This window comes from Arvicola amphibius, chromosome 18 (genome assembly GCF_903992535.2).
Source record: "Arvicola amphibius chromosome 18, mArvAmp1.2, whole genome shotgun sequence".
Lineage (NCBI taxonomy): Eukaryota > Metazoa > Chordata > Mammalia > Rodentia > Cricetidae > Arvicola > Arvicola amphibius.
Genome location: NC_052064.1, coordinates 31,971,800 through 31,998,104, shown reverse-complemented (window position 1 = coordinate 31,998,104; position 26,305 = coordinate 31,971,800). Strand labels below are relative to the sequence as shown.

Sequence of the window (26,305 nt, the reverse complement as noted above, 5' to 3'; positions counted from 1 at the left end):
ACATCTCCTATAGAAGGCTGCAGCATTCCAGCAGGCCACGGAGAGAAAGCTAGACAGACACCTGAGGGCCCTCAGAAGTACAAGCCTTTGAGTAGTAGCTCATTGTAATTAGGGGGTCAATAAAAAGGTCAATACATCTTATACCTGAAGGATGTTGTGGCTTTTATTCAATTATAACTAGAAGCCAGGAAAGTAATGGATTCTTTAGGGAAATAACCTCTCCTAATAAACATTGAAAATGTCTACAGTTGTGCCTTTATCTGTTGAAGCCAAGACCCTCAGTGGAAGTATCTATGCAAGGGCACCAACCCTGGAATCCTACAGTACTACACACACTGTGCTTTCTCTATAATACACACCTAGGGTAAACAAATTAATGTTAATAGCGTACAAGAAATACGTTCAAACGAAGCAAAGAGATGATAACACTAGCTTGAATCCTCATCACATCCCCGAGCACCCTCGAGGGGATAGGGAAAATCTCTTTCTTGTGGCAGGCAGACGCAGTCATAATCCATTTGGAAGCCGGGCAACAGGGGACACATGGTCGAGGACCAAGGGGAAGTCAGACCCGCATTGGGCTTACCCTTTCTTGTTCCACAGCTGCCGGGAGAGGTTCCGCAGGTACACGGAGGATGAGCTGGAAGGCTGCTCTAGCTGGGACACATCTGCCGTGCACAGGCTCCAAAGATGTCAGCTTCGCGGTGAACCATACAGGGCCAGGATGCGGGTCTTAGCGTCCAAGCTTCTTATTGCTGGCCCATCTAACCTCCAGGCTGCTGTCTCCAGCTGGCTACTGAACACCTCATAGCTCTGAATAAGAAGAGCTTTGGCTTCCCTCTGAGAGGAGAGCACGTGTCCCCCATGAATATGCTCTTGCATAATCCAAGGAGAACCCTGAAGGAGCCTGATCCACGCCCATCATCCTTTGGGGCTTCCCCCGGCTCACTAGAACAACGCACGAAGCTGTCATGTCTCTGTGCTGGGGCAGATCGGCAAACTGGTGAAGAATCTTAATTATCTCATCCGCGCTGGGAAACAGAAAGAATGGACGTGATAGCCCAGGGATGTGAAGGTCCTGCAAAGATATTCTGGGGAAAACAGAAAACAAACACCTAAGTGAGACGAGCCCAGAGGCTCCTAGCATTATTTAGGCTCCTCCACCACGTCTCTGTTTCTGTGTAACGATGCTCTGAGGCTCCCCATTCAGAAGTAAGGAAACTGTGACGTTCATATCCCAGGCTTCTCACAAAGGAACATTTCCCACTGCACCGCCTTCTCTGCCCACAGCTACCAGCAGATTCGACGGGACCCGAACCTGTGAACAGGGGCGCAGCTGGTTGAGGAAGCCTGCTTAGCATGCGCGAGGCCTTGCATTTGAGCCCCCAGCAATGGATTTTTTAAAAAGACACAGCCTCCTCCTGGCCCTGTCTTGCCTTCACATGACTGATCCTGGGAAAGCCAGTACCATAACACAAAGGTGGGGTCCTGGACCACTTACGGGGACAAACTGAAGCCTCTCCCCAAGCTCCAGTATCAGCTTTCTTCCAGCCAGCCAATGATGAGCCTACAAACGGCTCCTCTGCCTTCAATTGACCCCAGCTGACTCTGGGTACCTCATCAAAGACCCTAAGACAAAACAGCCTCCCTAAGCAGTTTCTAAAGTCCTAACCCACAGAAACGGGGAGGAGATAAGCAAATAATAGTTTGCTTAAGCCACTTAATTGTAGAGTGATTTATATACGTATTAAATAAATAATGTGCCAAGTAAGTCTTCTTGCCCTCTCCTATTAGTAAGAAGTGATAATCATCTTTATTAAGTCTGCAGTTATATTCTGTATTCTTTAGCCTCTCCTTAAAAAATGAATTCTATTCTCTAACACTGAAGGATATAAAGTACAGATTTTCTTAAATCACGATCAGCAAAACATCTTAGGAAATGGTGATGTGATCCACAGGCTGCTGATAACCTATTGGTTACTGGTCTTCCCTTGTAAGATCTGGCGCTAGAACAATTGAGCTACCTCCCTGGGGTGTGAGCAAGGTTTTACAGCCCAGAATCATACCCAGGTTGGGTCCAGGACAGGAAAAACAAGAGAAGCTACATAGAACTATAACCACTTGCAGAAATGAAAATATCCTAGATAGAAAATATCCCTTCTTAAATCAGACTGTTGAAATATCTGACCCCAGGGAATGAGAATTACCCCAGAACCTCAGTCCTGGGAGATGGAAAAGGCTGAAGCTCACTCTCCTTAGGTTCAGCGATAGCGTCCCATCATGCTGCAGTCAGAGGGCAGCAGCATGGGAAAGGGAAAAGCAGAACCAACACCCACGAGAGTGAGTTTAAGTCCGGGCTCCCCACCTCCTCCTTAGAGTCTCAGCTTGCTCACAGGGGTAAGGGCAGGACAAGCGTCTAAGATAGATTTGCAGGAGGAGACCGGAACGGAGGCAACAGTGGTGAACGGGACCAGACTTTGACCAGGACAGCTTAGTTATTATACACCTCCTACCTTTCTTTAAACCTAAAAACTTCATGCCAGGACCCTGAAAACGGATATAGAGGTCACCAAACCTCTTTGCTCAAATGTGACAATTTGGAAAAAACACCCTTTTCCTGCTTTTCACTATTAATTGTGTTTTTTAATTGTTCTGCTGAGGAAAGGTGGCCGAACGTCGTCTCTTGTTAGCGCTCCCAGGGCTGACTCCTGGGTCACAGACTGCAGTCCCAAGGCAATCTCATTCCAAAAGGCACCTTCTCTTGCTATGGCACATTCGCTCCTCTAGGGGGCAGAAGTAAACAGGGAAACGCAGGTTCCAAAACTCCTCCTCGCTTGTGTACTGGCTGATTTTCTTCAAGTCTCTTCACTGCTAAGCCTTTCCTTATGAAAGCCTTGACAAAAAGCTCAGGGGGGCTTCCTTCCAAACCGATGTGCACGGGTATGACAGAGGCTGCTCTGTGCCTTCCGGCGCCTTCGTTCTCCTTAGGTTTCGCCCTAGAGTCCCTCACGCTGCAGTCCGCAGGCAGAAAAGAACAAACCGCACGAGATCTGAGTTTAAGTCCGGGCTCCCTACCTCCTCTTTAGAGTCTCAGCTTCCTCACAGGGCCTAAGGGCAGGACAAGCATCTAAGTTCTAAAGCAGGAAATCCTCCCCCAAAAACAAGAGGGGAGAGCGAAGGTTCCAAACGCCACAGACACTAGCAGGAAGAACCCCAGATCTGTAAGGGGTCTTGGAACAAAACTGAACCGTCCTCCTAATATGCTCCTGGCAAGGGAAGGTCACCCAGCTGACATTTTCCGCGCAGCGCACCGTATTTCCTCTATTAAATGGCAAGCCAGGTGGGTAAGGATACCAGCTGGAGTGGCCACACACATTCCTGTCCTTCTTGGGCCAGCAAGATGAGTGCATAGCCCAGTCTGATTTATAGACTCTAAGGGGTGGGACCCGTGTGACTTTGAGTAAATTAGAGCTTCCGTTTATTCCTCTGTGAAACAGGTTCAGTACAAACGGCCTAAACGAAAAGGCGGAACCCAGTAGGGTTTCTGTAAAGATGTGTATAAGCTGCATTTATTCCAGGCATAACGATTACTTTTAAAGGAGGATGAATGCAGCCACGTCGTCTTCCCAATCAGGACCCTGCACCCATCTCTTTGCAAATGACATTTCTTATGACTTGGATAGAGGTCTCCCTACTCTAAACTAAACAGTCTTGGGCAGAAAGATTGGGTTATCTGTGTCAACTTGACAGACGCTAGAGTCAGCAGAGGAAGGAGCCTCAGGAGACGTCTCCATGAGATCCAGCTGTAGGATATTTTCTCAGAGAGCGATGGGTGGGGGTCCAGCCATGGTGGGTGGTCCATCACCTACATGTCTGAGTACTACCAGAAAGTAGGTTGAGCAAGCCATGGGGAAGAAGCCAATAAGCAGCACCCTCCCCCACTCCCACCCCGTGGCACCCGCATCAGCTCCTGCCTCCAGATTTCAGCCTGCTTGAGTTCCTTTGCTTCCCCAACTTGCTCTTGGCCATGGTGTTTTGTTGCAGCAGTGGAAACCCTGAGACAGCTGCTATATGATTTACAATAGAGGAAGAAACAGTTGGGTGGCCAAATTGGGAAAATAAAACTCCAACAAAATGCAGGAAGCCCCATTTCCCCTTCTCCCACCTGGAAACCCCACTCCCCTCCTAGTCCACAGCTTGGTTAGTTACAACTGCTTCTTAGAAAACACTTCTAGGGCTGGAGAGATGGCTCAGCCGTTAAAGGCTAGGCTTCCCCAGCAAAATAAAAGAAAACAACTTCGAGAAGCCATGGAAGGTTCCCTGGTCTTGCAGTTAAGCAAGACTGCCAGTAAATACCCTCAGGGCTAGGAACTCTAGAGCTAACTCAGTTTAAAGTGCAGGCAACTTATTCATTTAAAATTAATTTGAAGAGGCTAGTAATTTAAAAGCACTGGGTGCTCCTCTAGAGGAGCCGAGTTCCATTCAGCTCATGACTGTCTTTAAGTTCAGTTTCAGGAGATCCATGGCACCAGGCACACACGTGGTGCACATGTGTATGCATGCAGGGCAAAACACCCTTACACATAAAATAAAAATAAAATCTTTTTTAAAGAAATTATTTGAGTTTAAATAAGCAGACTTATCTTGATGATGTCTAAATAAATATATGGAATAATTTAGAAGAGACCCCTTCACCGATCTATTTTACAATCAGTTATAGAATGCCCTCCATAAGGCAACACAAGGTGGGCGGGATACCCTGGGAGAAAAAGCGAGTTCTCTAACGAACTTTATAGGAGAGGCAGGAGGACAAGGCAAAAATGGATTTCTGAGTCTGTGCACTTATGGAGGTCACAGGACAGCCTTGGGTATTATTCTTTCCTCATGTTTGAGGAGAAGCTCTCTTGGCTGTTCTGTCCGTGTATCATGCTAGCCACCCCAGGAGCTTCCAGAAAATCTCTTGTCTCCCCATAGGAGGGTTGGGATTACAGCCACCTGCACTAAATGTTGGCATTTATTTGGGACCTAAGGATTTGAACTCAGGTCTTCAGCCTTTACCCAAGAGCAATCTAATCCTAAAGGAGGTTTCTTCTTTCTTCTTTCCATCCCTTCCTTTTTTTTCTTCTTTTGGCTTGAGGACAATCAATTTCTCTGAGAGTTTAAAAGAAAAACCCCTAGGGCTAGGAAGTGAGAAAACTCAGCAGCTACCAGGAAGAGGCGAACTGAGAAGAAAAGGAGAAATGGCCATTTGAGCCAACACGAAGGTCAGACATGTGGCAGACAAGCAGTCACATGGCATAAAATACGTGTCTTTATAGGAAGGTACATACATGCACTCTGCAGCTGGGACAGCTTTGTGTACCCACAGACGTGAGCCTGTTCCACCTTGGCTGGAGGTCAGAGAGTCTGAGCTAATTTTTCCCTCTTTCAAAGTTGTTGACAACAGGTATGGCCACACACCATGACCTAGGGTGTGGTTACTTGGTGCTTTGGACCTTAAGACGGCCCCCAGAGGCAGATCCACTCCACCCTGACCATAGGTCAGAGAATTCAAGCCTATTCCTGCTCCTTCATTTTAAAACAGGAGGTTTGACATAGGAAGAGGCTGCCTACAGGATACTTGGTCTAGGGTGTATTTGCTGCATATCCTGCCCAAAACATCGGAATGTTTAATTCAGGAAATAATGGCTTGATGACTCAAATATTGAAGTAAGCAATTGTTCGGGTTGTTCTTTGTGTCATGTTAAAGCAGTCTTTGCCTTCTTCCCCCCCCCTTTTATTGGGGTATAAAACGTATGAAAATTAACCATGGGCAAATTCAGTATTCAGTATCCACTGAGTTGCCCTCCCGGTACTATTCTATGTCTTATCTCTTTCTCCTACCTAACATTTCTAACCCACACATCCCTACCCTGGAACATACAAACCCGCCATGGCCGGACCGCAACAGAGGTCACCCCAAAATGTGGCTTACAACAGGGAACAATTACCATTTCCCCAAACTTCTATTTTACAAAGCTCCCCTTATTACCTTACAAGAAGCTATGATAAGGGACCCAGACCGAGCACACAACTCCATCAGTGTCCTCTAGAAGTATAACATGTGTGTACCTGTGGATGACTGAAATGTCTTACGGTTCAGTGGGGTCAAATCAAAACAAAGGGCGGTGTGGTCTCAGGCACGGGAACAGGCATTGTGGGAAAAGGTGTGATTTAAGCCAGAGCCTGAACACCCAGGGCAAGGGATAGGAAAGTCCCTCTACCTGTGCCCCTGACAATGTTGGTGAACAAAGGCACAGTTGGGAGTGACAGGTGGGTGGGAGCAGGGCCCTGTGGTGTACATCCAACTTAGCGTTTGCTCCACTAGCCCAGCTAAGGCATCACTGCCCGAGCACACACTGAAGGCTATAGACTACCTTTTAAGACTCATTAGTAAGCGGAACCAACCGCTGGTAAATTCTTCCCAGACTCCCTTGTATCAGGAGACAAGAATACACAAACCAGACCCAAGACAGCCGAGAGAGTACTTGGTTGTACGTACCCGTAACACCTTATCCATAATTCCAGCATTGCAAAAACTCAAAAACCTTCCATGCCTGTCTGCCAGCTCACTTTCTGGTGAAGCCTGTCAGGAGCCAAAGAGGCCTATCCTACCATGTGTGAATCCCTGCTCTGTCTGCAAGCGATGTGCTAACGTACTTACAAAAGGGGCTACCCTCAACCATAGGGGCTACCCTCAACCTAGCGGAGCACACTACCTTTGAAATTCCAGCAGGGCCGGTATTCCTTCCGTACTTCCTGGACTGAGGCTGCTGAGATGAGGTACTTAAAGGGAAATTCCACTAACAATGTTTCCAAGACAGGGTTTCTCTCTGTAGCTCTTGTACCTGTCCTGGAACTAGCTCTTGTAGTCCAGGCTGCCTCGAACTCACAGACATCTGCCTGCCCTTCTGCCTCCCGAGTGCTGGGATTAAAGGCGTGCACCACCACCGCCTGACTTAATGTTAAGTTTTTAAAGACAAATTCTCCTTGGGCCCAGAGGATAGAAATACCTAGAAAACACAAAATACCTCACCACCCACTCCTGTTCCCAGGAGGGAAAAACCATCCACAGGACACTTGACCCCATGAGCCCAGGAGGGGCTGGAAAGGGCTTGTCTATTGCTCCTCTGAACAAAGCAATCCCTCTACCCTTTTGGATGTCGACTTGCCCCCTTGTCCCCAAGAGCAGAGGTCACAGTGAGTACTCTACCTCCCCTTGCAGAAATGTTCCTCTTATATAAATGTTACTACAAAAAACAATGTTCATTCAAGGTTCAGCAAGTTCCATTAGCAAGAAAACCCTCAAAAGGAGGCATGGATCAGTCCCTAGCCTGTCACTGCCAGAAGGGGAAGTCTCTTCACACAACAGCCCAGTAGAAACTGCAGTGTCTGCTAGAAAACACATCTTAGTCAGTGAAAGCATGACAAAAATATCAGATGCAGCAGAGGGAAAGATGTTTCCTCTTAAAAATCTGCAAATGCTACCATATATACAGGAAGCCCCAAGACAGCCAGAGCCTTAAACCAGGCCTTGTGTCTACCTGCCAGTGATTCGAGACACTTGCCTCTGCATGCTAACACACAGTTCACCAACCAAGACCCAAACTTTGCTAGGTGACTGGCATAGTTGCCCGGACATCAGAGACGTATGCTTGAACTTTGCCAAACAGACATAACTGAAGCCAAATCCTTCAGCCCTGTGATCCACCCCACAAAGAGGTCATTGACTAGGAGGATTCTTTTCAAAAACAATCCACCGAAAAGTAACCTCCTCTTTTCTCACTGGCCCTGAGACAGAATCCACCTCCAATGTGTTCCGTATGGGGCCAAGCATGTGCTTTGTTTGTAAGACATCCTTAGTAGGCATTTACCAGACAAAGACAATAATACACCGGTAAATATTTAGGGAATCTGTATGGTCTTTAGTTAAAAGTCTGATCGGGAGGTGAGGCAGGGATAGGCTAAAAGGAGGAGATAAGTCCAAGAGACTTTATTAAAACTCTAATTTATGTTTATTAAAGGGCTGGCTTTGAAACACACATTATAGGAGAGCCTACTCCATCACAAGCACCCTTCAGGAACCACTCCATCGCCCACACCCCTTCAGCAAATATTTACTGAGCACCTGTGTGCGTGGCACTTGTTCAGCTGCTGGTGACACAGAGCAAGACACACAGATGAGCTCTTCCCTCTCCCACCACCCGTGCAAAGTTGATAGTGGCATGGGCTTCATAGACAAGTTTTAGAACCCCAAGTTCTTTACAAGCCATTAGCCAAAGTATCCACCATTAGCAAAGTATCCAGCATTAACAAAGTATCCACCACCAGCAAAGTATCCACCGTTAACAAAGTATCCACCATTACAAAGTATCCACCATTAACAAAGTATCACATTAACAAAGTAATCCACCATTAACAAAGTATCCACCATTGCAAAGTATCCACCATATAACAAAGTATCCACCATTAACAAAAGTATCCACCATTGCAAAGTATCCACCATTAACAAAGTATCCACCGGTTTAACAAAGTATCCACATTGCCAAAGTATCCACCATATAACAAGTATCCACCGTTGACAAAGTATCCACCATTAACAAAGTATCCGCCAATTAGCAAAGTATCCAGCATTGACAAAGTATCCACCATTGACAAAGTATCCCACCATTGACAAAGTATCCACCATTAGCAAAGTATCCCACCATTGACAAAGTATCCACCGTTAACAAGTATCCACCGTTAACAAAGTATCCACCGTTGACAAAGTATCCACCATTGACAAAGTATCCACCATTAACAAAGTATCCACCGTTAACAAAGTATCCACCATTAGCAAAGTATCCACCATTGACAAAGTATCCACCATTGACAAAGTATCCACCATTGACAAAGTATCCACCATTGACAAAGTATCCACCATTAACAAAGTATCCACCATTAACAAAGTATCTGCCACAAGCAAAGAAGGACGACACTAAGGATCTGAGGATCTCTGAACATCTATCTTCTCCTGGTTTCTTTCAGAACCTTGGTTTCAACTGGCAATGATCTTTTCCGCTTGATTGCTATCTAACCCCTGCACATCTGCCAGATGTTAACCATTAACCAGTTGGCAAAATTCCCCTAACAGAGGAAGTCCCACATAACAACTCGAGATGGAGGGCTCTAGGGCTAATGATATGGGGAAGAAGCAACGGAGAGTTTTTGCAACCAAAGCAGGAGCCCAGCTACCTTAGAGTCCTCGGTAGAAAGTCCCAGGAGGAGCATGTGAACACAGAGCTGGAGGTGTGGAGCTGGTTGTGGGTGAGGAGCCTGTCCTCCCTGTCCTTCTACTTCAGGTGATGAATGCCCGCCCAGCTGAAGGCCTCCCAAGGGATCTGGGTTCTCTCAGCTGACAAGAGCACTGTACAATTTGAGCAAAGCTATACCACTTTGTTTCTTACCATAAGTGACCTCTGGTCCAGTTATTTGCTTTACTCTCAGGGGGCAAAAGAGCACATGAGTCAAAAGAAACCCTGATTCTCCTGGGGGCAGGGGTAGTGATGCGTCCCTAACTGCCCTTTCTGTAGGGCCAGCCCCACTCACTCCACCTTCAAGACATTGACCTTGGAAGGGATTGACACTGGGGAACTGCAGCCTGGAATTCCATTCTGTGTGCACATGCGTGTGGTGAGATTGAGCGTGTGTGTGTGTGTGTGTGTGTGTGTGTGTGCCTGTGCGATGATATATATGTACAAGTAAAGGTGTGCGCATGTGTTAAGGCCAGAGGTTCAACGTCAGGTATCTCCATACTTTTGAGATTTCCACTTGAATTTGTTCGCCTCTGAAGTAACTGCCGCCTCCGTTCCTCTGTGCCCCGCATGTGGGGGGTGGGCCCCACTTACCCTGGAGCCCTAATGTAGCCCTCAGACCCTCCATTCCTCTAACCTCATCTGAGAGCAGACTCAACATACTAATGCCGAGCCATGGTGTGTTATGGCTTAGTCTCCACTAAAGTTAAACCAACTTTGAGTAAGAATAAGAAAAAATGAGCTGGGTGGTGGTGGCACATGCCTTTAATTCCAGCACTCGGAGGCAGAGTCAGGCAGATCTCTGAGTTCGAGGCCAGCCTGGTCTACAAGAGCTAGTTCCAGGACAGGCTCTAGAAACTACAGGGAACCCCTGGTCTCAAAAAACCAAAAAAAAAAAAAAAAATAAGAAAAATGTCAGTGGGCACCTTGTTCCAGGCACCGTCCTACACGCTTTATGAGTATAACCTCACTCATCCTCCTGACCGTCACATGAGGGACGTTACAGCAGAGATGCTGAGCCCAGCGTCACAGCAAGATACGGCAGAGCCGTGATTAAAGTCCTGGGCAATTATATACCAGCACCCACTCTGACGCAACCCCTATAATTGGAGAAATGCAGGGTCTGCATTTAGCCCCGGTCCTGCGACACAGCAACAGAACTCAGCACAGGCAATTGGTGGGAGTCATGAATACAGGCGTGGTTTTGGTTACAGCAGGTTGATCTTTGTGAGTCCTTCAATATAAACAGAGGGACAGCACAGAAGCTGTGTGTCTCAGATATTCCCTGGTGAATGAAACGGGGCTGATTACAATAAAAAGTCAAAGGACAATTCCACAGTGTCCTTTAGAACAGTAAGTGACTCATTAAGAGACTATTTCCCCATTCCTGATATGAATGCTAACATAATACCATAAAAATAGTATCTTAGAGTTAAGGCCTCTACCGCTGTACTGAAGCCATGATAAGTCTTATAAAGCAAGCATTTGACTGGAGGCCTGCTCAGTATTTTCAGAAGGTTAGCCCACCATCATCATGGCAGGAAGCAGACAGGCATGTCACTAGGGTGGCAGCTGAGAGTTTTACAATCCTGACCCACAGGCAGTAGGGCGCTGCTGTGGACTTTTGAAACCCAAAAACCCACCCAGGTGAACACATCACCACCAAAAAAAGGCCACACCTCCACGATAAAGGCCACACTTTCAATTACGAGTCTATTGGGCCATTTTCGTTCAAAAACGGTAGCGAAAGAAAAGGACACATTCCTCATACCTACCAAAAAATAGGACATGTGGAAGTGGGATCGTGGCTGGAAATCCTGGGAAATATAGTTTCATATTGCTAAACTTGACCTTCTCTTAGCCTCTCTTCTCACATGGTAATGTTCTGAGCGAGTCATCTCTGACTCATGCTAAGGACGTTGAGAGGCATGAAAGCCGTGAACTGCCACCAGTACATGATTAAACGGGAAGTTATTCCTGCATCTATGTTCCCCTCCTTCCCTCTTGATCTATCACCAGCAGTCCAGTCATACATACAAACAACTGAGCAAAACAATTCAGATCCAAATGACGATGCCTCGCAGGTAGATCAAAGCCACCGAGGCTCAAGCACTCCTCACGGCCCTCTAAGTAAACACAGAATGTGGCTTTAAATGGCCCCAAGTGAGGGCTTCATGATGGAAAAGTTGAAACACCAGATAATACTAGAAACCAGAATGCCTCTCGTTATAAATGTCCCTGGATGACCTTGATGAATAAAAACCCAGGACGCACATGTAGACTAACCACAACGCCAACTGCCACAACTTAGCTTCTGCTCCCCACGTTCATCTTCTGTTTCTCCTAACACAATCGCTGGACCAGTTTATCTATGCCCACTGTAGTTAGCTTGAGCCACTTTAATGTAGGTAGAGATGAGGGGACACCACTCTTGGTCTGGAACACAGTCCTCTAGCCCCTCATCTGTCAATCCATAGAGGACCCTACAGAAGACTCCAAGGCCCCAAGATGATGGAATCAACCAACTGACAGACCACACGGAGTAGAAAAAGGCGAACATCATAACAGAGAGTACTTTGTTACTCTGCAGCTAGTATTTACCGTGCTGACAAAATCCGACTTGCTTGTTCGTGAACACGCTACAGGGAAGCCGTTAACCTGTGGCTTCTTCTGCAACCTACCTGTGTCGTTGCCGATGCAATCGATGATCAAGCAGATACCCAGGGGCTTGCTCTGCATCCTGTAACTCTCTTCATGTATATGCTACAAGAAAGGCAGGTGTAATTAGAGATGCTGGCTACCTCTCTGCTCCCTTAGGTCTCACTCCTGTGCCATCTCCTCTTCTGGACTGTTTTAAGCATCCCTTTGGCAGGGAAGTCACTCAACATACATGGCCTAAAGTCCATCTCAGCTGGTATTTCCCATTAATGCCAGTTTTTTTTTCCTCTGTTCCCGATAAATGTGTCTCAGGCAAACAGCTGCTTTAGCTCTTGCTTAATTTTAGTTAATAAGCCTCGTCATCCTCTTACATGGGTCTTAGCTTTGCGGAATAAAGAGAATTTGGAAGAGAGAAGAAAGATGGGCCATGTGCCTTCCCGAAGGAAGCCTAAAGCAGCAACAAGAGACATCTTTCTAAGCTGTACAAATGACAGCCTTCCACCACCTCCTCTTAAGAGGAGGTTGTCGGCCCAGACAAAAGCCGGGTAGTCACTGCCCATGGGTATGCTCAGTAGCGAACCCGGCTGAGACATGAGCTGCCACTTGGAACCTTCCCTGCATTCCAAAGTTCATTCATGAACGTCTTTTTTTTTTTTTTAATCTCTGCTATATTCAAGGCTCCTGGCCAATGAGTTCTCAGAATTACGCACAGGCACCCAGTTGTCACGAAGAATTTTTCAAATCATTTTGGCTGTTTTTTTGGTTTTTTTTTTATGTCAATGTTCTAGCAGATACTTGTGTATACAATACCGCATCAGAGAATTAATTCTTTACCGGAGGCAAAAAAGCTCCCGATTCCTGAATGGATGTCTTCACTGGTTTTCCTGGGGGGGGGGAGAGAGAGAGAGAGAGAGAGAGAGAGAGAATCGTTTACAAGATAGAACTTAATTACACCCATTCTGTCTGAGTTCTTTCTATCATAGACTGAGTTTTTTTGTTTTTTTCTGCTCATTTCTTAACTACCTATTCTTTTTCCGGCTAGACTCAGCCCAAAGTTCCAACCTCACATGGAAGAGCCTGGAAAAAAAAAAAACTCAAGAGCCCCTGCTATTCCAGGATTCTGTAGAAAAACCACGCCAAGCAAGTGTAAGAGGGCTCTCCCTTGACCTCTTCCAGATGGCCAACAGGTGGCTGGCAGGGTTTTAACCTGATAAGGAGAATTCAAAACTCTGACTTCACTATACCAATAGTGTTCCTACATGGGCCCAAACCCTGGACTGCATCTGAAGGGAACAGCTTGGAGCACGCGGGAAGGGAACGCTTCTGTATATGTGCTATGTACAGAACAGATGGCCAAGTGTTTCATAGTTCCCGTGAGGCTGGGGGATGATAAAATAAAATGTCAGCAGCCAGACAGTGCACAGCACGCCTGGAAAGTGGTGAGCCCACGGCAAACTCTGCTCCACAACAATGACTCAATTAGCCTGCACAAGGGGGGGAGCGCTCTGGGTGCTGGAGCACGAAAGGGCTGGCTCACACCGTCCGTGCCGAGCGGAGGAGCTGTTGTTCCTGGCTGCTCGTTCAATCCTCTGTGGCCAAGGCTGAGGCAAAGTGAGAAATGACATCTAAAGATAGGACGAAGGAGAAAAAAAACAGCCCTGCCAGAATCTGTGAGGTTTGTGGAAAAGGAATGGAGTTTGTTTGGCTTCAGAGGTGGGTTCTTGATATGTAGCCCAGGCTGAGCCCACCTCAAATTTGTGTTCTCTCCTGCTTCAGCTCATGAGGGGCTAGGATTGCCGTCCTGTGATACCACCCTCAGCTTTGAACCTGTGTGTGTGTGTGTGTGTGTGTGTTGTGTGCACGCATTATATATGTGTGTATGTGCATGTGTGCATGCGTGGTGTGAATGCGTGTCTGTATGCATGTTCTATGTGCATGTGTGTATGTGTATGCATGTGTAGCATGTGTGTGCATGTGTGTGCAGGTGCAAGCACTCCTGCTTTCACACGATTGGGGGTGGAGGCCAGTGGCTGACGTTAGTGGTTTTTCTTAATCACTTTTTGGGCTTATTCTTCATTGACAGAATCCCTCCCGCAGAACCCAAAAGCTTGTCAGCCTCATATAGGCTGACTGGCCCACAAGCCCCAGGGTTCTTCCTGCCTCTGTCTCCCCTGTGCTGGGATCATAGGTGTGCAAACCAGTGACATTCGGGTTCATTGATGTGGGCACCTGAGATTGAACTCAGCCCTCCGTGTTTGATTAGAAAGCGACTTCGCCAAACTGAGCTGTCTTCTTGTCCCACTAAGCCAGGCTTCCTAAAGGACAACTAGCAATAAATACCCTTTAAGCTAAATTGTCCATTTAGAAGTTTTAAGAAAATAATAAACTGTGACTTTTTAAAAAAAATGTATGTTAGAGATATATACTGACGGTTTACCATGGCCCTCGCGTCAACTTAACTGGATGGTTTTCCCTTTATTAGTGAGCCAAGACCAGTCCAAAGCGGAAAGGTGGCTCTCATAACAGTATCACCAGATTTGGGGGACCGCGAATACCTACCTGGACCAACCTATGCTAGGGTCACAGGGGAAATAACACGTTTGCTTTACGTTCCTTGGCTAGCATGCCGGATCTCCCGTTTCCACTTTGTTTTGTTTTGTTTTCTTTGTTTTTTCGAGACAGGGTTTCTCTGTAGCTTTGGAGCCTGTCCTGGAACTAGCTCTTGTAGACCAGGCTGGCCTCGAACTCACAGAGACCCGCCTGCCTCTGCCTCCCGAGTGCTGGGATTAAAGGCGCGCGCCACCACTGCCCGGCCCGTTTTTTTCACTTTCAACGGCATTCGGAGTGCTAACTCCTCACCTCAGCAGTGTTTTAAGAAATAGGCTGTCAGTTCAGGAATTAATTCCATTCTCAACAGTTTTCACCCCGAGAGAGAAGAATGTTAGGAAGGGAGCGGCAGGCGTGAGCGGCACCATCTGGCTGGTCCGGGTAAAGTGGTTCTCAGCTTCCAGGAGCACAGAGAGCCTGCACGCTACGAAAACTGCACTGGCAAGGCCCCCTCAAAACGCTCCGGCTGCCCCACTCGTGTTGAGTTCCTCTACCGTGCACACAGCAGATTCAAAGGCCCTTGGGTAGCCCTGCCACCCTCCACTACGGCATAGAGACCTGCTCATGCTGGCTCTAAGCACAGGCTACCTCACCGATAGAGGGCTGAGTCTTGACTCTCACTTTAGAAAAGTCCCCATGCAGCAAAGAAATGCTTTTAAAAAAAATGTTATAAGCCAGCTATCGCAGCACGTCCCTGCAATCCCAGCACTCGCAAGGATTAAAATGGGATAATTGCTGTGAGCTTGAGGCTAGCCTGGGCTACATCATAAATATCAGCCCAGCCAGGTATACACAGCAAGGTTCTATCTCTAGTCACCCCAAACCATCAAACAAACAAAAATTTAAATAATGCTGAGAACTCAAGCTGATGTTTTAAGAATGAAGAGAACATATAGATTGAAATGAACAATATTTTAATCGTCTTTCTTTTCTTTGCATGGAAGAGGTGGTCCAGATTAACCTTTCTTTCTGCTGCTGGATATTTGGTTTCCCGTGGTTCTCTATCATGGCTGGGTTAATGTCAGCACGGTCTGGCTATAGCTCCATTTCAGATGCACAAATGCCACACGTCTGTAAACACAGCCTACTATGCGCCTGATGAAGGGGGTGCTATCCAGGTTAGATGAGCTAAGTCAGAGGGGAGCTACATGAGTCCGTGAGTTCACCTGAAGAATGTGTTTTACTGCATTTTGGGAGCTTAATTAAAATATGCAGACAACGGAAATCACCAGCCCCACAATGGAACTCCCCCCCCCTTTTTTTCTTTCCTTTCCTTCTTCTCTTTCTTAGATGACAGGGTCTCACCACATTGCTAAGGAAGCTGATCTCAAACGCCTGGGCACAAGAGTTCCTCCTGCTCCAGCCTCTCAAGCAGCTACGTCAATAAGCAGGGACCACCAGACACAACAGCGTGATTTTTTTTTTCTTTTCCGGTACTGGAGATGGAACCCAGGGACTCAATCGCACTAGTCAGGTGTTCTACCACTGAGTTATACCTCAGCCCCTTGTACTAAAGCTATGAAGCATTTATAAAGAATAGCTGTAAGAGATTGGGGGGGGGGGGCTTACTTTGAATGTGAAGGTGTTCCACGAATCTTTGTTCCTTACTTCTCCCATTCTGGAGCTTCAAATACAAAAAAGAAGGTCACACTGTTAGTTTTTGTCGGGAGCTCACTATGTTACACCTCTTTAAATAGCTCAATATTTTTACACGGGGTGGGGGGGATAAAAATATCACCTTCACAGCTACCTAAAGATGAACTGCAGGGACAGTTAACCCTGTCAGTTCCACACTATACTGTCAGAGATCAGATCAAGTCTCCCAGTCAGAACTGAAGGCATTTTGAAGCTGGAACTAAGCTTGCATACTAGACTACTTCATAACGGCTCTAAGCTGTTGCAGTACAGCATGGGTGCTCGAACAGTCCCAACTCAGAGCACTCTGGGACAGAGATTGACATTCAGTGCCTCCCGTGAACACCAGGGCAAAGTGCAGCCTGGCTAAAAGTGTGAGCAAGTCATTTTACCTCTCTATCTGCTTCTTCGTGTGCGAAGGTGAGGATAAAAATAGAATAGTACCTGCCATATATAGAGGGTAAGGAGGGTTTTTTAAAACGTATATGACTTTTGCATGCATGTATATGCTGGGTGTCCATAGAGATCAGAATTAAGGCATTGAGTCCTACAGACAGTTGTGAGCCATCAGGTGGGTGCTGAGGGTGGAGCCTGTGCTCTTGAATGCTAAACTTTACTCACAGGCCTTAGCCATAAAGGGTATTTAGGGTGTTCATTACTTAGAACCCTCAGCACAGCCTAGCATGCACAGAAGAAGAAGAAGCATTAATAAATGTCTATATTCCAAAGCCCGAATACAATCTGCAGCACTCCTAAATAAATAAATGATGTCCTATTATGGCTACAAGGTAAGTGATATGTGGGCGTGATTCTCGGCAGTCACGTAATTCTGCAACGAACCACTCCTGGGAGATAAACCGACCTGCTTCTCTCCTCTCAGATGACAGGAACTATGCAAGATGACTTCACTTCCTACCACCATCTGACCACTGGTATATTCAACAACGAGCTGACCTCTTTAGCTCTCCTATCCAAGAAGGAAGTACGTTATCCAGTAAGCTGCTTCTGAGGGTACATCTGTGTGCAAACTGGAGACATGTGTGCAAGCTATGGTCTCCCCCCCCCCCCAGGAATAATCCTGACTTAATCGGAGCCTAAATCTTGTGAGAAAGCTACCAGGTTCATTTGCCACGATGCCTGCTACTAAACGAGAGATCAAGTCGCGTGCCAGACACAGCAAGCGCAAAGAGAGAGATGCTTGGATCCCAAGCAGGCTACAAGGACAGGGAGGATGCCACCTGCATTGGCAGAACAGAAGCACAGTCGTGAAAACATAGAAGGATTTTAACTAGGGATGTTAGTGTAAGTTATAACAATAGGTAGTGGGAGAGAGAGCTCAGAATATCCTAAATCCGGGCTGTCTGTGACTTAGTCTTCTATCGGAGACTAGGGGGACAAATTAAAAACTGTACCTAAGCAATCAGATGAGTGTGGTTTATAGATAGATCGGGAGATACTGGGATGGGCAAAGGCCGATCCTGGCCGGCCCTGTAGGAAGTACAAATACACAGTCACTGTGGTTTAGACATACATGCCCTATTCGTTCAGTTAGTGGGTGAGGCAGTGCCATCCTTAGCAGCCAGTCTGTTGCTCAGTTGGTACCTCTATAGCTGGTGTCCTCCCAGAAACTGCTTATAAAATGGGAGGGATGGTTTTTCAATGATAGACACTCATAGAAGTGTTTAATATTCAACCGCAAAAACTTAACACGGGTACTAAGCATCCACCCCGAAGTCCGCATAACTTTAAGAGGGGTTGGGTTCACATTATACCAAGGTTTCTAGGTTCTTCTCGTGATAAAGATTATCCGGGGAATAAGCACAAAATGAACTGTGCTCCTCAGAAGCACAACCATACATGACCACGAGACACTTTACGATCACTACTAGAAAGAGATATCTTTTGTTGTCACTCATTAAAGAAAAGTTTGCCAATTTTTAAATTATTAAGACACACTCAGTAAAAAGTCAAAAGACTGGAGAGATAGCTCAGAGGTTAAGAAGCACTGGCTTTCTTCCAGAGGTCCTGAGTTCAATTCCCAGCACCCACATGGTGGCTCAGAACTGCCTGCAACTCTGGTTCTAGGGGATTCAATGCCCTCTTTCTGATGCCACGGGGCTCCTGAACACACATGGGTGTACAAAAACTCATACGGGCACACATGCATACACGTAAACAAAAAAAAATAAAAAAAGAAATATTTTTTAATTAAATATTTTTTTTAAAAAAAGAAAATGCACAAGGAGGTGAGAATCAGATATTTATTTTGCAGCCATGTTTATCACAACACAAGGAACAGAGGCAATCTGCACATCAGCAAAAAAGAACTAAATACATGGTTGGTGTGGGTAGAAAAAACGGAAGCTACGAGCCCTCCTGGCAAGACAGGCCTCCGACGTCAGCACTTAGGAGGCTGAAGCAAGGAGGGGCTAGCCTGGGTTAACATTGGACTCCAGACCAGACTGGATTACATGTGTGATCTCATAGTGAACCCGTGTGGTGCCATGTCTAAGAATTGCTGCGTTCAGAAGGATGGCAAGACGTGCTACCCCTTGTAGGCTGTATGTATGTAGACCAATCTCTGCACAGTCAAGAGACTGGTCAAGAAGAGTCGCCTTAAACAGAGAGTAACTGGGTCGTGAGTGTACGGGGGAGGGAATCACAGTTTTAAGATTTCTTCGGGGGACACTGAAGCTTTTCTTTCTACAGGTACATCCTATCTATTTTTATTTTAAAAGAGAATCTTCAAAGAAACAAACAATGAAAAACTATCCAACTGTATAAATAGATACATTTACTAATGCACACAAAAATAAGACTAAAAGCACCCAAATATTAATAATAGTCATACCTATGTAACAGACATGTGACACTTAAGATACTTTCTTGTTACATATTCCTTAACTCCCCAGATATATTATTAAACACAGTTTTTCTTTTCTTTTTACTTCTTTTTTTTTAAATATTTATTTAATGTACATGAGTGACCCATCTTCATGCACACCAGAAGAAGGAATCAGATCCCGTTACAGATGGTTGTGAGCCACCATGTGGTTGCTGGGACTTGAACTCAGGACCTCTGGAAGAGCAGCCAGTGCTCTTAACTGCTGAGCCATCTCTCCAGCTTTTTTCTTGTTTTCTCTGTTTTTTTTTGGGGGGGGGGTGTTGAGACAGCTCCGTGCAGCCCTTGTTTATACTAGAATGCATGTAGACCACGCTAGTCTCAAATTCACAGAGATCCGCCTGCCTCTGCTTCCCAAGCGCTGGGATAAAGGCGTGAGCCGCCACCACCCACCAGCTGATCTCTTTAAGGTTTATAATCATAAGAAGTTGCACACTTTTATGACTCCTCTGAAGCGGGTTCATGCTGTCACTCCATACACCGGCTCCAGACTCACCCTTGAATTATAGGAAGGCTCCTTGAATGCTCAAGTTTGGAAGAGAAGCCTGGAGAGAATTTATATAATTTGACCCTGCTCCTTGGCCTGTAAAGAGAGAGAGAGGGGCTAAGATTCATGAATTGTCAACGAGTCTTCAACAGTGCCTCAGATCCCAGCCAATCTTTTCAAATATCTTAAACCTGAACCATCTGAATTCAAAGCATCTGCTCAGATGACTTCTGTCCACCAGTAAGAATGACTTGCCGGGTTTTTGGTGGTGCACGCCTTTAATCCCAGCACTCGGGAGGCAGAGGCAGGCGGATCTCTGTGAGTTCGAGGCCAGCCTGGTCTACAAGAGCTAGTTCCAGGACAGGCTCCAAAGCTACAGAGAAATCCTGTCTCAAAAAAAAAAAATGATTTAAAGGATGACACACTAATTTCAATTCCCAGGCCCCACACATGAAATGTGGTGTGTATATGTGCGCGCACACACAGAGAGACACACACCTAAATGAATAAGTAAATAAATATAAATAAATAAGTAAAGATACTTTTAAATTAAAAGGGAAACTAAGGCCATTCCTAACTCTGTCATTCAGAATGAGGGCAGATTGCCTTATATATAAGCAAGTCTCAGTCATGACCTAACATTGGTGACCCTGTGAAGGTGTAAGGTAGAAGGGTCAACCCCTTTAACTAAAAGTGACCTTTCCCATGAGGTTAAGAGAAATGCAGCACACATACAGGACAGCAATCAGACTCGGGTGACACCGCCCAGAGCTGGATGGTGGTCACCAGGTCCAACATGGAGCTTGGCAACAGGGCTCTTTCTATAATCAAAGTCCTGAAAGTTCACAGTCCTCTCTGCCCTTTAAAGACAGAGATAACAGACTTCTTTAAAGATCAGAATGGTAAGATCTGCTTAGTGGCAATTTTCAGAGGCAGAAGATCTGCCAGTGGGGTTGGGATATTGGGATGAGAAGGCTATAAAGGTGTAGGTTAGAGGGGGGCTGGGATGCTTGGGTTTCCATTTCAGCCAGGCACCCAACAGGTGACAACTCTCTGCCAACCGTTCCTGCTGTGCGCTGAAGATCACTGAGACGCCAAAGTTTCTTACCTGACTGTGCGTACTTCTGGATTTTGGTCTTCAGATCTATCCTGTGGATACTCTTCAGGCATTTTTCTAGTAAGTTCAATTGATCTTCAGCAACAAGATTCAGTTTCTCCAGTTCAATCACCAGATCCAAGAAACTCTAAGAGAATCACCAACAAGAAACACACATCACGAGTGGAGCTAACAGGTCCGTAGTGCAAACTCTAGGCCACCTGGTGGTCATATATCAGGAAAAGGTGGCAAGATGAGACCTTCTGGTAACCCTTGGTGACAGTTCTGCTCAGAACCAATCGCCCTCCTGAATTTGACTCAAATACGGCTAGGGCCGTAGCTCGGGTGGCAGAGTGAGCTTGCCTCGCATGTATGACACCCTGGGCTTGATCCCCAGCACCACACACCGTAAGAGCTTCCCAGAGAGTGGGGGGGGTGGTAGCTGAGGAAAGATTGATATGGGAAATCCTCATAATGCCATTCTAAACTGTCTTCATGCATCCTGGACATTCTAGGCCATTCTGACTCAAGAGATGGCTCCCAGAAAGAGTGGGACCCTTTGACTCATTCACCCTGAAGCAGCTGGGCCGGAAAGATCACGATTTCAAAAGCAGGCATGGCTTTGGGTTTTATTTTGCTCACGGTTAACATTTGGTTACTTAACCGTTAATCGTTATTTTACAAAGACAAGAAGCCTAATTAATTACATATAAATGGAAAGCGTTGATTAGGGAAAACCCCCAAAAAACTCCCAGCTTTCATTTTCTTCATTTACATTTGATGTTGGAACATGATGTCTTCTGTATTTTTATAATCATGGAGCCTGAGGGAATTCTAAAAGGCAGGGAAACCAGTTGGAAGACTTATTGTCACCTCCAGAGTTGGAGATTCTTCTTGGCCCGTCCTCAGGTTAACCGTGTCAGGAGTTCAAACACCCTTCCCGCAACCCCGACAACTCTAAAACGGTCAGACATTTCTATCCTCGTCACTTCCCACACACTGCAAAACCACCTTCCACCCACAGCCACTGAGGGGAGTAAAAGAGCCAAGGGCCAGCAAATGAGAGTGGAATAGCAAGCCAAGCCCTTCAGATCTCTACTCCATCTACAGGATGTCCCTCGCTTGGAAGAGGGCTGTCAAATCAGAGAACTGATGTTGAAGCCAGCAGGTCGGTGACTTTTACATAAATCAGGACCAAATCTAAGCATAAAAGAAACTCCCAGGGGTCACAGGAGGAAAGAGTACCAACCTAATTCCCTCTCAGTTAAAAAACCATTCTCTTGCTACCAGGGTTACAGAAAAACTATCTGAGAAGAGAAAGCTCCTGGGACCATGGCAGCAGGCTGCCCACTTCCCTCTCTCTCCATAGCACAAGGAACAGTCCCTACTTCTTTCTTTCTGAATTCTTTTCATTCTTTCTTCTTTAAGGTTTATTTATTATGTATGTGTGCAGTGTTCTGTCTGCATGACAGACGAGGACATCAGATGCCACTATAGATGGCTGTGAGCCACCATGTGGTTGCTGGGAATTAAACTCAGGACCTCTGGAAGAACAGCCAGTGCTGTTAACCTCTGAGCCATCTCTCCAGGCCCCAGAGCCCTACTTTTGGCAGCTCTTCGGAACGGGCACCAAGAAAACACAACTCACCTTGTCCTTGGCTCCCTTGCCTCGGCCTGTGTAATCTCTCATAAGGAAAATTAACGAGGACACATCGGATTTATCCAAATTCTCGCCAATCTCCATCATCAGCACCCTGTAAATCCCAAAAGTTTCTTTAGTAAACCCAGACAAGAATCCAAGAGCCCATCCCTCACCAAGGCCAACAACTTGACTAATTTTTGTCCCACGGAAGATTCCCCCCACTCTATAAAACAAGAAGCCTTGATAGAAATATCCCCCAAGAAACTATAAGAAAATTCTAAAGGAAAATTCATTCTTCTGTTTTTTGTTTGGTTTGGTTTTTAGAGACAGCTCTTGCTGTGTAGTCCTGACTATCTTAGCTCTCCCTGGACAGAGACTAGCCTCAGACTGTACCCGTCCTCCTGTCTCTGCCTCCCAGGTGCTGGAATTACAGGGGTGCACCACACCTGGCCTATCCTTTGTTTACAGTAGGACACAGTACTTCCCTTTCTAACCAACAGCCCCGAAAACAGCTGTGCAAGTAGACTTCCCTGAAAAAACCCCTAGGTTCCCAGAAGTCAAAGTGAGATCAAAGAGATGAGTAACAGGAAAGACCGAATTCAGAGTGGCCTGGCCCTCTCTGCTCACCACTAATCTAAGGACCACACTTTTGAGTCTCAGGATTCTCTAAAAGCAAAGAAACATCTCTAACATCTCTGGCCCACACTTGAGTGTTAAAAGACGCCCACCATGGAGCTTCTGCCCACAAATGTCCAGTCTGGAAAATCCCTCCCAATGCGTTCACCTCTGCTCTGGCTGGGGTAGACACCACACTTCATCAGAATGCCTGTGTAGAGGTGGCTTTCCCAGGGAGACTCCCCCATACTCTTTGGGAATTTTTTTTGGGGGGGGGCCTGAGCTTAGCTAGGCCCTGGTGAAGCCTGCCTAGCAGACCGGTGAATAGGTCCATCATGTGACCTCAAGGGCCAGCCTCCTCTAGAGGGCCTGACATGCCCACCACTACCCACTGCACCTGAATGCAATCCCTGGGACCAGGTGAGTGCCCCCCAATGTGTGAGATCAGTAGTATCAGCTGATGGTCGGACAAGGGAAACTTTACCAAGAGAAACAATAACCCCAAGTATCTCACACAGAAAGCCACTTGGTACACTATCCAAAGAGAAACAAGTGGAGCTCCATCACTGTCTGTGGTGCTGGGGCTGAACCCAGAACCAAAAGCACCCTAAGCAAGGGCCTACCGCTGAGCTCTAGTTCCACACAAGCTCCCCCTAGCCCCCCCCCCCACCTTTTCAGACAGGGTTTTATTAAGTCACTCAGGATGGACTTGAACTCACAACCTTCCTGCTTCCATCTCCTGAGTAGCTGGGATTTCAGGTCTTCATCACCAAGCATAGCTCTCTGGGCTTTATTATTCTTTGTAAAGTTAGTAACTGGCTCAGCCTGGGTGGGCTGTAACTGGTATGTTTGAGGCTTAACACAGCCCTTTCCAACACCTCGAAACACTTTACAAAGCCCATGCTGGCTCCAGCTTTTCAGTACTTTTCATAATAATAACAAACATCATCTTCAAATACATACTACACAATCAACAGAACTAGCAGCCTGGAGGAACAGGAAGCAATTTAAAGGAACAAGGTCTCCTCCTTGCCTCAGAAAACAATCCTTCCAGAGGCTCCCTCATATGGGGAAGGAAGTCCTCCGAGGCTCTCGGACTTAGGGACATAGATCGTCGTCCTGGTTTAACCAGAAGGGGGTGGAAGGCAGTTCCTTGAAGAAAGGTCCCCCTTGGCCCCCTCAGAGGCAGAGAGGCAAGACTATGGGAAGGGAACCCACCCTGCAGGGCACTTCCTTGGCTGGCTGCCAGGTCGGAGGAAGAGTTAGAAAGGGCCACAGCTCTATGGAGGTAGGGAAGTTACTCACTCTTGCTACTTTCTTTGTCAGTACCTCTCCCACGCCATCGGGGACTGGCAAGAAATGGCAGCTCTGTTTCTCCTTTCTTCCTCTTGTCAGTCTGTCCTTCCCGCACGCACAGACTATCTGTCCCTTCCACTCCCATGATGCTCTTTCCCCCAGTTGCTAACCCGGTAAGCAGCTCGTGTTTTATTGAATTCAAGCAAGCTATGTGTGAGCCCACCCCCGAGGCAGGAGGATTGCTATGGGTTGGAGGCCCAGCCTGGGCTACACAGGAAGTTCCAAGCTAACCTGAGCTATAACGGGCTTCCGAAAAACACAAGGCCAACCAACAAACAGAAATCCAGAGCGTTCCACGCCATAAAGCGGTATTGCGCATAGTTGGGTCAGAAGGAAGCGGAAGTGATGCGGTTCTTCTCATTGCCCACACCATCTAGACAGCCCGGCTCCCTCCCCCGTGTGCAGCCTAGCTCAGAGCTCAGGAGTTACCTATAATCAGAAACAAGGTGGGGGTTTCTGCGGAGGTGGGCCTCCACCGCCGCTTTGTCCGTCTTCAATATCTTCTTAAGCAGGTCGAAGCGCCTCACTCTGTAGAGCAGTTCAGCCAAGGCAGCCAAGGAGAGCTGGCCTCTCTCACTTAAACTGCCCAGGAGCTCCCTGACGTTAGGTGAAGCCAGGTTCTCGGCCACATCCCTACACAAGAAAAGCATCGTTTCCTTCTCCTCCTCGTCCAGGGACTCCTCCACCTGGTGGATGACCTCAGCAGACACCGGGCACAGGGCCATGTTCCAGAAAATCAGCAGCCAGGGTCTCATCCAGCGTCTATCCACTTAGCAGGGCTCCGCGCACCACGAGTCGACAACTTCATTTTGGAGGCCTTTCTTCATTTCTTCCCCGGCTCTTGCAGGAGAGGCACGCTGCTGTGAGAGAACACTTTTAATCCTGCCGGATCCCTTCGCCTAAGAGCTGAAGTTCAGGCTCTCCCTTCCTTACTGGGTCTCTGTAAGCAAGGGAATCCGGTTCACCCCTTTAAGTAGGAGAAAGAGCCTCAGCAGACAGTCAAAAACTGAGCCAAAAGCCAAAAGACACAGAAGAAAACCCAGACACATTCAAGAAAATGACATCAAAGGCAAAATTACCTCCAAAAAATCCCACATGGTTTAATCAGAATAAAAAGCAGGGTAGGGGAAATCACTAGCTAGGGAGCTAATGACTAAGTTACCATGAGAGAGGTCAGGGGAAGAGGAAAAGTCCAGTGACTAAGCAGCTGATTTGAGAAGCTTGTCACCGGAGTTGCCACCCACGCCCACTCCTTAGCCCCTCCCATTTCGTTTAGAACTAAACGAAAGCAGATTTTGGCAAAGGGGCGCCTCCCTGCAGGGTCCGCACCAAATGAGGTTTCTGTCCTTTCCCCACGTCCTGCCCCAGTTCCACCCTGCACTCACAGCCTCGCCCACGGGACCCTCCAGAGGGGCTGGGCAAAGCGCTTCCTGAGTTTACACGAGGTCCTCGGACCTTGTGCCCCAGGAATGTGCCAAGTCTCCCGACCCTCAGTATACCTGCTCCCTGTTAGCAATGGCCACCAAAATTCTCAATGGCATCATGGGAGTGGACGGAAGACCTGGGGGGACCACGGGTCTGAGTGCCCGGCTCAAGGCACGATTTCCTAACTGTCAATTTCTTCCGTCAGAACAGATTTGGACTATAAATCTTTTGGTTTTGACTTTTAAAATACAATTGTTTCTCTAGAAACTACAGGGAAACTCTGTCTCGTAAAAACCAAAAAAAAAAAAAAAAAAAAAAAAACCACAAAAAAAAAAAAATTGTTTGTTTGCTTGTTTGTTTATACAGGGGAGGGATTTGTGGGCATTCCACCTGCAACTGGAGGCCACAGGATAACTTTAAAGAGTCAGAGTTCTCTCCTATTATGTGGGTCCAGGCAGCAAGCGCCTTTATCCACTGAGCTATCTTGTCAGCCCTTATACTTATACTGGAGACCTTGTCTCTAAGTAACAAAACAAAACAAAACAAAAAA

The 26,305-nt window shown here is 46.7% G+C and overlaps 1 protein-coding gene across 1 annotated transcript in view; it reads right to left on the bottom strand.

Moving 5' to 3' along the window:
• Positions 1–26,305, bottom strand: part of Cflar (CASP8 and FADD like apoptosis regulator) — a 45,705-nt gene that overhangs the window by 904 nt on the left and 18,496 nt on the right. Inside the window, 12 exon segments of the mRNA XM_038315293.1 lie at positions 587–821; positions 824–880; positions 883–1,050; positions 1,053–1,091; positions 12,014–12,095; positions 12,825–12,874; positions 16,167–16,221; positions 19,631–19,651; positions 19,653–19,717; positions 20,730–20,865; positions 22,366–22,471; positions 24,760–25,297. Coding sequence (XP_038171221.1) covers positions 587–821; positions 824–880; positions 883–1,050; positions 1,053–1,091; positions 12,014–12,095; positions 12,825–12,874; positions 16,167–16,221; positions 19,631–19,651; positions 19,653–19,717; positions 20,730–20,865; positions 22,366–22,471; positions 24,760–25,085 — 1,340 coding nt within the window. The 5' untranslated portion in view covers positions 25,086–25,297.